Here is a 13,614-nt window from a genome sequence, read left to right on the forward strand (position 1 = left end):
CATCTCAAATACTGAATGTAACTTGGAAGTTTTGTGCTCACAAAGACCTAAAATGTTTGTAATAAACTGTTTCTTTGTTTTTTAGGGTGTTATTCGTGTGCCTGCCCCCTGCCAGTATGCACACAAGCTTGCATTCTTAGTGGGACAAAGTATTCATCGGGAACCCAGTCTGGCATTGGCAGACCGACTTTACTACCTGTGAATATAAAAACCATCATGTTTCCTGTCATGATTACTACTTTTAAAAAAAACTATATAAAATGAAGCATTTTCCAAACATGTATTTTCTAGACCAAGAAAACATTTAGATGTCTGGGTAGTTGTGTGAATGGAGAACAGCACCTATTCTTGTAATCAATCCAACTGGATATTACTTTGTTTGCACACAGTCTCTTGCAGTTTTCAAAACACCTGATGTTTTCTGCATCCGCAAGCCAAGGCAAGAGTTCCTCAGGTGTCAAAAATTCAAAATGCATGACATGCCTTCTCCTCTTCCCAATGCTTTGTCCCAAATCCTTGAACAAGGTAAGTTCTCTGAATTAGGGCAACCAGTAGAATTACAGATGTTATTGAGCCCCAGGTTCATTGTGCTCATGATACTAAAATAAATTCAAAGTACAACAGATGCTGAAGAAACTCAGCAGGTGTGGTACCATTTGTGGAGAGAAATAGAATGAATTTTTAAAAGTCTGGTTTGATGACCTTGGAATCTATCCATTTTGACCCATTTTCTTGTCATCCCACACTCAATGTTGACTCTTCTCTGATACTGTCAGACCTGCTGAATTGCTGTACCATTTTCTTTTTGTGCTATGATTCCAGGCTGACTTGAACTCTTTGCCTTAATCCCCTTTCCCTATTTCCTTTTTATGCACAATCCATGTGTTCCATATCCAAGTAATCATAGAATTTTATAGCATTGGAAAGCAGTCATTTGATTTGCCTTTATGCCCGCTGTCTGTATTTTTAAATCTTTATCAAAGCAAAGTGCTGTGGATGCTAGAGATCTGAAATCAAGACAAGATGCTGGAGAAACTCAGCAGATTTAGCGGTATCTATGGAGAGAGAAAAAGCATTAACTTGGAGTCCAATTTGACTCCTCTTGGGCACCCTATCATTTTGTCTCATTTCCATGCCCTTCCCCAAAACCTGTAATATTTTAAAACTTTTGTTCATTTTTCTTTTTAAATGTTATGGATTTTGCTTACATCACTCTTGGGAGAGAAATTCCAAACACAATATGTTGTATTTGTGAATCTCTTCATACCTATGGTCCTGCGTTCTGTTTTTCAACATTCACTGGATGTGGGAATACCTGGTAAACCACCTTGAACTGCTACAGTTTGTGTGGCGCACACAGTTCTATTCGATAAGGAGTTCCAGGATTCTCAGACTCATCTTCAGACTTTCTTTAAAACTGTGTTGAGTAATTAATGTAGCTTAACTAAAGTCTGGTACAAATTTAATATTTAAAGTAAACAATATATCACCCCAACATATAGGATTACAGAATCTTTGTTTTATATCAGCATTCCAGTTTAAAGATTTGTTCATCCACACGTTTAGCTCACTGCTGTTGACCATCTTGCTGCTTTGGGTAAACAGTAGGCTCTCACAAAGTGTATATGATCCTTCAATGCTTTTCAGTACATTACACAAACATCACTGCTGTTCCAGTTTTCACACCTATAATTATCCTTTGTGCGATCCTCGATGGTCAACATCTACGAAATATTTGATCATGAAGCATGTGCAGCTGAGCCTGGTCCTGCCCTCCCCTGACCACCATGTATGTCAACAGCAGGAGTTACCAAATAATTTGAGAACTCCAAGAAAATGTCACCCCCACACCATGCTCTAGTTGGTTGTGCGCCCTTGCTGAAATCAGTCACTTCAACACAGACTTCTGCAGTCTAATCTGGACTGTAAACTGCGTGTCTTTCCCTGATCAGCCACTTACGGCAGTTTTGCATTTCAGTTTCAGGGTTAATTTTGGATCAGTTTTAAAGCGTAATGTCTTTTTTTTTATTCAAAGTTGGAGTGTCAGTACAAATATCATTTTTCCCCATCCTATAGGTTTCTTTCTTTAGGCGAGTGCAGTAGTTTATTCAAATTTAAGCCAAGATGAGGGTGGGGACAATATCCATTTGTCTCATCTGATGCCACTCCACAGGCCATGAAATGATGTATAAATGCTGCCTAGTGATCTTCCCTAATCAATGGGAAGACCACTCGCCTGGCATTATGGGCAAGGGTCCCTTCTCCCCTTACTCCATAATATAGTGCATTGGATCCCAGATTTTTTAAAAAATCAAATACTTTTTAAGCGCAGTTTGTCAAGTTGAAGCTATGTCAGGATTACTTTGACATTTTGCAAACTATTACAATAAGCTGAGTTTGCTGTATTAACAAGTATCTTGTCCAAGTGAGCATCATTTATTTGCTGTAGGTAAATAATTCAGGTTTTCATTATAACTACGTTTCTGATCATTTTGAGTACCTGTGATCTGCTGATCCACTGACTTTTACTCGATATTGAATGTCAACATGAATTCAGTGATCTAATTTGGTTATTTAAAATTGCATTTTGAAGTTGTCTTTTTTTAACAATTGTCAGTATTGGACAATTGAATTTGTGGGGATGCTAATTGCTGTTGATGTTTTTCTTTGAGAAACTTAATTTGTGTTCTTCCAAAGTCTGAGTATGTGGCAGAAACAGCCTACAGATTGTGAACAAAATATTCACATTTCTGATTTTATTAATGTTGCAAGAGTTTAACATTGGCAGGACTGCGAACATACATTGTGGTATTGCATGTTTATCTTAGCAGGGTGGCAAAATTAAGAGCATCACCTCTTCAGATAAAATCGGTATTAGATTTTAGTTGACTCTATCAGCAGCCAAGAAATGAATAGATTTCTAGAAGGCAGATTCTGCAAACACCATGCATTGTAATAAATGTTGTGGTTTTAGTATACAAGAAACTATGGCCTAATGCAAATTAAAATGGACCCCAGTTTGCTAATACCGAAATGCTGATCTCTGGAATGATAAAAGACATTTCTTGACTATAATTTTTGTTGGTTCTTGTGCAAAAAAAGGTTTGAACTATATTTAGTTATTGGAAGTTTTGATTATCAACTAATCAACAGCATAAAGTCCTGTCATGAATATTTACCAAATTCAATGTTAAATGCGCAAGATAGATTTGCACTTTTTTTTTTAAAAGGGAAGTTGAAGTGTACCTGGAAAGGATCTACTGCTTCCTCTGGTTGTGTATGGCTTTATTTAGCTTGGTGAAAATATCTGTGCAAGATCTAGGGTGTAGATTACTTTCTGTGAGGGAACTCTACTATAAGTATCCTTGCTTTATGTACTGTGTATGCTACCAACATGTCAGGTCTTTAGCACTATTTGCACCTCTAACGTTTTGAACTGCATTTTCTGTGGATGTGAATTATGACACTTGTCTAATGCTCAACTAAATTTTCTTCTTTTGGAATGTGGGCAGCATTGGTTGGGCCAGCAGTATTTACCCAGTCCTAACTGCTCTGTGGATGATGAGCTGCCATCTGGAACCATTGCACTCCATATGATGTAGGTACATGCATGGTTCTCAGGAAAGGAGTTCAAGGAGTCTCATCTTTTGCTGCATTCTTGGTTTATGCAGCTATAAACTTGCTTTGTACCATCTTGTTTTATTTCTGTATGTGCATTGGATCAATTCATAGCCAATTCAAAATAAAGGCGTTTGAGGTTTATGAATTGTGTAATATTTTTTCACACTTGAAAGTGTAACTATGCACAGTCCAGCTTTGCTTGAATTGGGTCTCTCTGCTTGAAGAACTGATGTTTTGCAGTTCAGACAACCATTTGGGGATTTGTGACCCTGTAATCATTTTGGTATCCACTATGTTGCTGATACAACCTTGTTCCTACCCTCTTTACACTCTATTTGATGCTTTGTTTGATTTATTAGTGAATGTTGTCTTTTGGTCCCTAGTTTGGATTTCTTTACAAATGAAAATATTTGCATCTAATCTTTCAAACTGCTTCATAATTTTAAGACTTCTATCTGATCTCTTTGTCTATGTTCTAAGCTACATTTCCAGCCTTTTCAATCTCTCCCTCTCCCGCACAGTGGGTTTTTTCTGAAAATCAACAATGAATTCATGGTCATTGCTAGACTCTTCAGTTTTTAAAATTGAATTCAAATTACACCATCTGCAAATTCAGGCCTGCATTCCCTTGAACTTTATCTGGGTCTTTGGGTTAACAGTCCTGTGATTTAGTATATCCTCTTGTTTGGAACTGAGTTGAGAGTTGAACTTTGAGCACCAGCTTCTTTTTAAAAGGAGAACAGGCCTGTGAAAATAATTGCAGGTTAATTGTAGTTGTAAGATATTGCAGATGTTTCAGCACCAGGATATGTTGTGCTCAGGGAATGTAGCTAACTGGATGTGGCAATAGCCAAATAACGAGAGGCTGGTGCTGACCTTTTCACAATGTGGTAAAAGCAGAAACGATGGATCAAACTGGTTCTTTGGGCAGAATGCTGTGTTCTCAGAAGCTGCTGGATTTGGAGGCTGTTTTTTATGTTTAGTTTAAAATGTTGAATGTTCTGAGAGAGAATCCCAGTTCATAAGAAATGTGAATATTCATCAAACCTGCTGAAAGCTGCATTGGCTGGTGACTTCGGAATTTAAGCAAGAACACATTGTTAAAAGATTCCAGTTAGAAGACTCAGTACTCATTGTTGAAATGGTTATCGAACTAGAAGATTAAACTTTATTTTATTTCTTAAAACTGAGAGGGAGTTGTGATTAGAGATTGGATTTAAATCATTAACTAGAATACCTTATTTAGCTTTGCTCTACAAGAGTTACAGAATTAATAAATTAATTTCTGTTTTAACAGCCATCAGACACCAAAGCTATAATTTAAAGCTCGTTAAGAGCAGTTGATAATTTTGAAGGTCATCCAATGGATTTGCGTCACAGTAGAATTAAAATAATGTTAATAAGTCTGCTTTGGTTTAGCTTGCTATTCCCCTGTCATTACAGTAGCTATATCTTTTCAGTTCTTGTATTATTGTGTAAATCTCTGGCACTTTCTAGTGTCAATGTATCATTTTTGTGCAGTTCTGTTTATTTCATCCCTATAACAATAGCTTAACATGGATTCAATAAAATAAATCAAACTCTCTATTCCCACAGGGAATATAAAGTACTGAATGAGACTGTTCTTAAGTAGTGTTCACGCTGCATGGAAGCCTCCACGCTTTGTTTAACCATTAGCAAGGTTGCTCTGGAATCTGCTGCATTCTATCACCAGCTCCTCTCCATCCTTCAATTTTCTGTTATGTTACTTGTCTACAATGTGCTTTTGGAAGAAATTTAATAACTAAAATGTTGGGCAGACTAAAGGCAGTGCTACAAACTCCTATCCATTTGGAAAAACTTGCAATCTTGACAGCTGAGCTGAATGTCTGACCCTATGCAAGAACAGAAGATGCTGGAAAAGCTCAACAGGTCTGGCAGCATCTGTGAAGAGAAATCAAAGTTAACGTTTTGAATCTGGTGACCCTTCCTCAATCTCCTCTGACCCTATATGCTCAACATCCCAAAAACTGCATACTTCCATAACTGTTACTCTTTTAGTCTCAACTTGGGTCACCTTTTAAATCTCCTATCTATGCTGTTGTTACCTGTGGATTCAACTATTACAATTCCTTTACTATGCAGTCTGTCAACTTGTATGCTTTGTAACTTTGAGCTCGCCCAAAGATCCTGTGTTCCAACTCAGACTTTATTTTTCCCCATCAGTCTTGTGTTAACAGAAATGACTGCCAGACCAAAATACCGTGCAAGAACTGTAACAAACGCTACATTAGTCAAACAGGCAGAAAACTAGCCATCAGGATACACTAACATCACTAGCATAAAAAGACATGACCCACTCTCACTGTAGTATCCTTACATACAGATAAGGAAGGACACCACTTCAACTGGGACAACACATCCATCCTAGGACAAGCCAAAGAGAGATGCTCATGAGAATTCCTAGAAGCATCGCATTCCAACTGGAAGTCTATCAACAAACACGTTGACCTGGACCCCATTTATGACACCCTGAGAAAAAGAACAGGAAATGGCATTAACAACCCAACCAAACCCAAATGTATAAATAGAAAGCAGGAAATATCAGCAGTGCTTTGTCTGGAGGCTTACCTAGAATGGTGACGAAACGTCTAAAATTGACCCTTCCAACTCCAGAACCTCAACCTGAGCTACAAATCTTCTCAAAACCCGCTCTTGTGTGAACTACTAACGTTGACCGGGGAGCCTCCTATAAATGTTCATATGTTTTAAGAGTCCTTTTGAGAGCCTTTTTTCTCTATTGCTGAATCTGCAATAGCCTGTACTCCACTCTGATCTTTTATCTGTTTACAGCTTTTAGAAGTTTTACTTTGAGCACAGAAAATATAAGCAGAAGAGTGCAGCAGAAATTAGAACCAGAGAGTGGTAATGGTTTAAAAAGTCACAGCTTGAAGTTCTTTACCAAATATTTACTTTTCATAGAATCCCCAAATGAGTTAAAGGCACAAATGGAAATAAAAGTGTATAATTTGATAGCTATTACAGGTCTGGTTGGAGGGGATTTGGAAGTTTTAATAAGTGAGAAGGTGGTGAGAGTAGCTTTGTTAAAGGATGCTATCCCTATGCTGGGGAGTAGTGATATCGGTGCAACAGATCATGTGGAATCCAGTTGTGTGGAGTGGCATGTGAAGTCACAGACTGGAGTCCTCTAAAAGCTTTCAAAGAGTTAGACCATATGACCATAAGAAATAAAAACAGGAATAGACTATTTGACCACTCAAGCTTGCTCCATCATTCAATAGAATTATGGCTGGTCTAGCATTTTTCACATCCACATTCCTGTCTTCCTCATGATCCTTGATACCCCTATTGATCAATAATTTATCAATCTCAATATTAAATATACAGAATGACTCTTTCACCCTCTGCCCCCACAGCAAAAAGTTCCAAAGACTTCATGCTCAGAAGAAATTACTCCACATCTGTCTCAAATTGTGGCACCCCTTTATTATGATACTGCCCTCTGGCCCTAGACTCCCCCAAGAGGGGAAGCATCCTCTCAGCATTTACCCGGCCAAGCCCCTTAAGAATCTTTTTGGCTTTAATGAGAGCACCTCATTCTTTTAAATTCCAGTGAGTAGAGTCCCAGCCTCTTTAGCCTTCATTCATCAGATAATCCTTCCATGCTAGGGAGTCATCCGAGTAAACTTTCTCTAAACTCCCCCTGATGAAATGATACCTTCCCTTAAGGGGTCCAAGGCTGCTGCCAGTACTCCAGATGTGTTCTCACCAGCACCTTGTACAATAAGGCTCCTCCCTTTTTACTCCAACTTCCTTGAAGGAGTAAGGGCCAACATTCCATCAGCCATTTCCATTCCTGATTACCTGCTGCTACCTGTGTGCTATCTTTCTCTAATTTGTGCATAAGTATTCCCCAGTGTCTGTGTTGCAGCTTTCTGCAGCCAACGTCAGGTCAAATAGCCTATGTGAAATAGAAACAGATGGCCTGCATCCAAAAGTTTTAAAGGAAGTGGCCTGCAGAGATAATGAAGGCATTGGTCAAAATATTCCAGAATCCTGGGAGAGTTCCAGTCGATTGGAAAGCTGCCAATGTGATGCCTCTGCTCAAGAAGTGAGACAGACAGCAGGAAGCTATAAGGCAGTTAGTTTAACATCTGTTGTTGGAAAAATGCCAGTGTCAATTCCAAAGGAAGAAATAGCAGGTCATTTGGCAAAGCTTAATGCAATCTGAGTCAACATGGTTTTGTGAAAGGGAAATCGTGTTTGACATTTACTAGAATTCATTGAGGAGTAAAGCTGATAAAGGGGAACTGGCAGATGTAGTATAGTTTGATTTCCAGAAGGATTTTAATAAGGTGTCACAAAAGGTTTTTGCACAAAAATGAGCTCACAGTATTGGGAAATGTGTTGGCAATGATTGAGGATTGGTTAACAGAAGATGGAAAGTCTGGGTGAATGGGTCTTCTGACTGGAAAGACATCGGTGTAGTGCCTTGAAGATCAGCTCTAGGGTCTCAATTATTTCCAGTCTCCGATTACTTGGGGGAGGGTGCAGCGTATAATGTCTCCAAAAGTGCTGACAATTAGAGGGTGTGTCATGGTGAGAGCTTAGGGGAATCTGCAGGACAGGTTGAGTAAACTATATGGGTAGGAAAGATTTAGAAGGATATGAGCAAAGTGCAGAGAAATGGGGTTAGTGTGGATGGACATTATAGTTAGAATGGAACAGTTTTGGCTCAAGGCCCTGTTAATCATGCTGTAGGACTCTGATTCTAAATGGGCAGAAATTTGGTAAATGACTTGTTATGTTCTTACATTTCCCTGCATCAGAAAGCAGATTATTATTTAAATGGAGAGACAGAGTGACGTGTTCTTGTGCATGAATTGCAAAAAAAAGTTAGCGTGTAAGCACTGCAAATATGAAGGCAAATAGAATTTTGACTTGTAGGAGGTTGGAATTTTAAAAAGGTGTTGGTGAGGCCATACCTGGAATACTGTGTACAGCTTTGCTTTCTCTGTTGAGCAAATCACCCATGATCTTGTTGAATGGAGGTTGGAAGGGGAGATGAAAGAGTCAAATACCCCATTCTGATGAAGTCACCAGTGATAGTTGTACCTTCATTATTCAAGCCCTGAGCTCGGGAAAATGTATCCCTAAAGCTTTTACAACTCTATTTCAACAAAGCAGCTAGCCTTAGCTTTTGGTTCTCTATGGCTATTGTTAATAAAGGAACAAGAGTGACCATTTCACATCTCCATTTTTTTTTGCCATTGAGACCATTTAGCCACTTTTTGATAATATCCTCAGTTAACAAAAATTTATCCGTCTCGGATTTAAAAGTATCAGTGGCTTTGTCAATTGTCATTTTTTGGAGGACCAATCCCTTTTTACACTTTTCATGTGTAGAGGTTTTGTAATTTCACTCCTCAAATAGCTGACCCTAATTTTTAGATAAAATGTCTCTGAACGGAGACGACTTAAGAACAAAGAAAATTTAAAGCCCCAGGAACAGGCCCTTCGGCCTCCAAGCTTGAGCCGATCTAAATCCACTGTCTAAACCTATTGCCCAATTCCTAAGGATCTGTATCCCTCTGCTCCCCACCTACTCCTGCATCTGTCCAGTCGCACCTTAAATGAATCTACCGTGCCTGCCTCTGCTGGCAACGCCGTCCAGTCATCTACCACCCTCTGTAAAATACTTTCCACGTGTATCCCCCTTAAACTTTTCATGTCACCTTGAACACATGACCTCGTTATTGAATCCCTCACCCTGGGGGAAAAAAACTTATCTACCCTGTTCAGCTCTTCATGATTTTGTAAACCTCAATCAGGTCCCCCCCCTCAATCTCCTTTTTTTTTCTAATGAAAACAATCCTAACCTACTCAACCTCTTCATAGCTAGCATCTTCCATATCCTGAAGAAGGGCTTATGCCCGAAACGTCGATTCTCCTGCTCCTCGGATGCTGCCTGGCCTGCTTGTTTTTCCAGCCTTCCATACCAGGCAACATCCTCGTAAACCTCTGCACCCTCTCCAAAGCGTCCACATCCTTTTGGTAATGTGGTGACCAGAACTGTACACCGTATTCTAAATGCGGCCGAACCAATGTCTTGTGCAATTTTAACATGACCTGCTAGCTCTTATACTCAATACCCTGTCCGATAAAGGCAAGCATACCAAATGCCGCCTTGACCACTCTATCCACCTGTGCAGCCACCTTCAGGGTACAATGGACCTGAACTCCCAGATCTCTCTGTTCATCAATTTTTCCCCAAGGCTCTTCCATTTACAGTATAGTTCGCTCTAGAATTAGACTTCCCAAAATGCCTCATCTTATATTTGCCTGGATTGAACTCTATCTGCCACTTCTCCGCCCAACTTTCCAGTCTATCTATATTCTCCTATATTCTTTGACCGTCCCCTATGCTTTCTGCTACTCCACCAATCTTCGTGTCATCTGCAAACTTACTGATCAGACCAACAGTGCCCTCTTCCAGATCACTTATGTATATCACAAACAACAGTGGCCCCAGCACTGACCCCTGCGGAACACCACTGGTCACTTTTCTCCATTTTGAGAAACTCCCTTCAACTACTACTACTGTCTCCCGTTGCTCAACCAGTTCTTTACCCACCTAGCTAATGATGGTAACACCATTGAATGTCATGGGTTGTTGGTTAGGTTGTCTCTTATTGGAAATGGTTATTGCGTAGCATTTGTGTGGGATAAATATGTGCCATTGTCAGCCCAAGCCATTTCTTGACATCATGTGGAGTGAATCAAATTGGCTGAAGACTAGTATCAATGATGCTGGGGACCACTGGAGGAAGCCGAGATGGATGAGCCACTCAGCATTTCTCGCTGAAGGTTGCTGACAAACCTTCAGCCTTATCTTTTGCACTGATGTTCTGGGCTCTTCCATCATTGAGGATGGGGATATTTCTGGAGCTGTCCTTCTCCAATGAATTGTTTAATTGTCTATTACCATTCACTGCAGGGCTTAGATCTGATCTGTTGGTTGTGGGATTGTCTATCTCTGTCTATCTTTATGCTGTTTGGCACATAAATAGTCCTGTTTGGTGGCTTTGCTGGGTTGACACCTCATCTTCAGGTCTGCCTGGTGCTGCTCCTGGCATGCCCTCCTGCACTCTCCATTGAACCAGGGTTGATCCCTTGTCTTGATGGTAGTGATTGAGTGGGGGATATGACAGGCTATGAGGTTACAGATTATGCTGGAGTACAGTTCTGCTGCTGTTTGATGGCCCACAGCACCTCATGGATTCCCAGTTGAGTTACTGGATCTGTTTAAAGTCTGTCCCATTTAGCACGGTGATAGTGCCACACAACACTGAGGATATTCTCAATGTGAAGGTGGGACTTTGTTTCCATAAGTACTGTATTGATCACTCTTACCGATACTGTCATGGACAGATACATCTGCAGCCAGTAGATTGGTGAGGATGAGATCAGGTACGTTTTTCCCTCTTGTTGGTTCCCTCACCACCTGCCACAGACGCAGTCCAGGAACTATGTCCTTTTGGACCTGACCAGCTCGATCAGTAATGCTGCTGCTGACATTGGTGGTGGACATTCTGTGCCCTTTCCACCCTCTGTGCTTCCTTCAAGTGTTGATCAAAATGGAGGAGTCCTGATTCATCAGCCAAGGGAGGATAGGATGTGATAATCAGCAGGAGGTTTCCTTGCCTGTGTTTAACCTGAATCCATGAGACTTTGTGGGATCTGGAGTCAATGTTAGGGACTGTCTCAGAGCAACTCCCTCCCGACTGTATCTCGCTCTGCCGCCCCCTCTGCTGGGTCTGTCCTGCTGCTGGGACAGGACACATCCAGGGATGGTGATGGTGAGCTCTGGGATAGAGTCATACTCATTGAAACATACCTTTATAGACCATGTCAGGTTGTTGCTAGCCTACTCTGCGAGTTAGTTTTCCCAACTTTGGCACTAGCCCCTAGATGTTTGTAAGGAGGATTTTACAGGTTGAACAGGCCTGTTTTCGACATCATTTCCGGTGCCTAGGTTGATGCCAGATGATCTGTCTGGTTTCATTTCTTGGAGTATTTGTTAAACGCAGCTGCTTACATATTTTATACCAATAGCTCTGTACAAAACAACAAGGAACTGAATTCTTGCTTTTGCATTTAAGCTTTATTTGTAGTGACACTGCACAACATTTAGATTATGGAATATGGGAACCTGAATCTCCATTTTATGGATTAGGGACATTTCATATGTACCAAACATTTGTGTAACATTTTGGAAAGTCATTAATTTAAACAGACTGTATGAAATATCAAATTTTAGCTTCTAGATACTCATGGCAATATGCTTTTCCATTTGCTTTGAATATTGAGTTTTAAAGCCTTTTATATTCCGATAAAAGAAAAAGGTTTGAAATGGAGGTAGTTAAGATGTTAATGGACTGGTGTTGTATTCTCAGTGCAAAAGGTTGGCAATTTTTCATAGCATTGTGATGAACAAATGCTTCATACTCATTGGGTTGGAAGATTCTCCCCCCCCCCCCCCCTGCCAGATCTGCTGCACAGTAAGTAAATAAGTGCATTACTAATGTATTAACGTTAACAAGCTAGAAGCAGTAAGGCTTTGAGTAAGTTGGGATGCCAGACAGGAGGATTAGGAAATTGGTTCTGATCCACTCGAGTGGTGCAATACAGCGTTTATTATTTTTGTTTAAATTGGGTTGTCTCAGTAGAAATAAGTTAATCATAGGGAGTCTACACGTGCAACTAATAGAAATAAAGCAGCTTGCATGTTCCTTTAAATTTGTCTTTGGAATAGTATAGTGGTGTTTAGGGCCTCTAAGCTGGTAAACTTCATCTTGAACTGTTGTAATCCAAATAGAGATGAAGGAACAGTGAAATGTTTTGCGTGAGAATGGGTGTACACCTTGCTCATGGCTTCCCCCTGTATGTGTATCTGCTGCCCTCATCTCCACTGGTGATGTTTGAGCAGTAAATGTTTTACAGTACACTGTGGTATCACAGTGGGACAGTAGAATCAATGATGAGTGACAATCAAGTGGACTGCTTCAGCCTGGATTATGTCAGGTTTCTTGAGTGAAGAGTAATGTATCAGCCAGTCACATGAGTGTTCCATTATATTCCTGACTTGAGCCTTGTAGGTGGTGGACAGAGTTTAGGAAGCAGCCTCTTTCCTGCTTCAGTAGCCATGGCATTTACATAGCTGACATTCTGACCAGTGGAGGATTTTCTCTCTCTCTCTCTCTCTAATGTTGATGGGGATTTAGTGTATGAATATCAAACGGATGAAGTAGGCTTTTTATTATATGACCTTGCTTGTTTATTATGTATGTTGGAATGTATGCAAATCCAATTTTGCTGCTTGTTGATATGGACTTGCACATTACCTGAGGAATGAAACTAAACTCATCAGTCATCAATGAATGTCCCCAATTCTGACCTTTTTGGAATGAAGGGAAGGTTGTTGCTGCAGTAGCTTTCTTTTCCCTGAAGGTGGTCAGACCTAGGACACTGCTTCGAGGATCTGAGGTTGCAATAGTTGTTTTCCCAAAAATGACAGCCATTTTCTTCCCTGCCAAGTATGAATGAAATGGTTCCCATGGATTTCAGTCTTAGTGGGACACCCAGTGGCACACTCAGTTCAACATGGCCTTAATGGGAGGGTAGTCTCTGGAATTTGGCCGAAGATGGGTTTAAGGAGGACTGGGAAATGGAATAGTGCAGAGGTTTAGGGCCCAAGTAGCTAAAAGCATTTTCTGTACTAGTGAGTTATCAGGAGGGAGTTGCACAAATGATTGAATTTTGCAAGTGGATATAATGTATTTTTGTAGCTGTACTGAAACATCTTGGCCAAAGGAGCAACTAGTTACCTAGTACTATAGCTGGGATGTTGTTAGAGCCCACTGCCTTCACTACTGTATTTAAGTTCACTTTGATTTCTAAAGACAGTTAGTTGAGGTCTAGCATATCAGATGG

General features: G+C 40.2%; 1 protein-coding gene across 2 annotated transcripts in view; it reads left to right on the forward strand.

The window, feature by feature from the left end:
• Positions 1–3,770, forward strand: part of piwil1 (piwi-like RNA-mediated gene silencing 1) — a 49,869-nt gene extending 46,099 nt beyond the window's left edge. For both annotated transcript variants that reach the window (XM_087999848.1, XM_087999849.1), the window contains one exon: positions 86–3,770. In XM_087999848.1, coding sequence (XP_087855974.1) covers positions 86–202 — 117 coding nt within the window. In that variant the 3' untranslated portion in view covers positions 203–3,770. The remainder of the gene's footprint in view (positions 1–85) is intronic.
• Positions 3,771–13,614: the final 9,844 nt, after the last annotated feature.

Source organism: Chiloscyllium plagiosum, unplaced genomic scaffold, assembly GCF_037043375.1.
Source record: "Chiloscyllium plagiosum isolate Xiang-an unplaced genomic scaffold, Cpla_swu_hap1 HiC_scaffold_24, whole genome shotgun sequence".
In the NCBI taxonomy this organism is placed as follows: Eukaryota; Metazoa; Chordata; class Chondrichthyes; order Orectolobiformes; family Hemiscylliidae; genus Chiloscyllium; species Chiloscyllium plagiosum.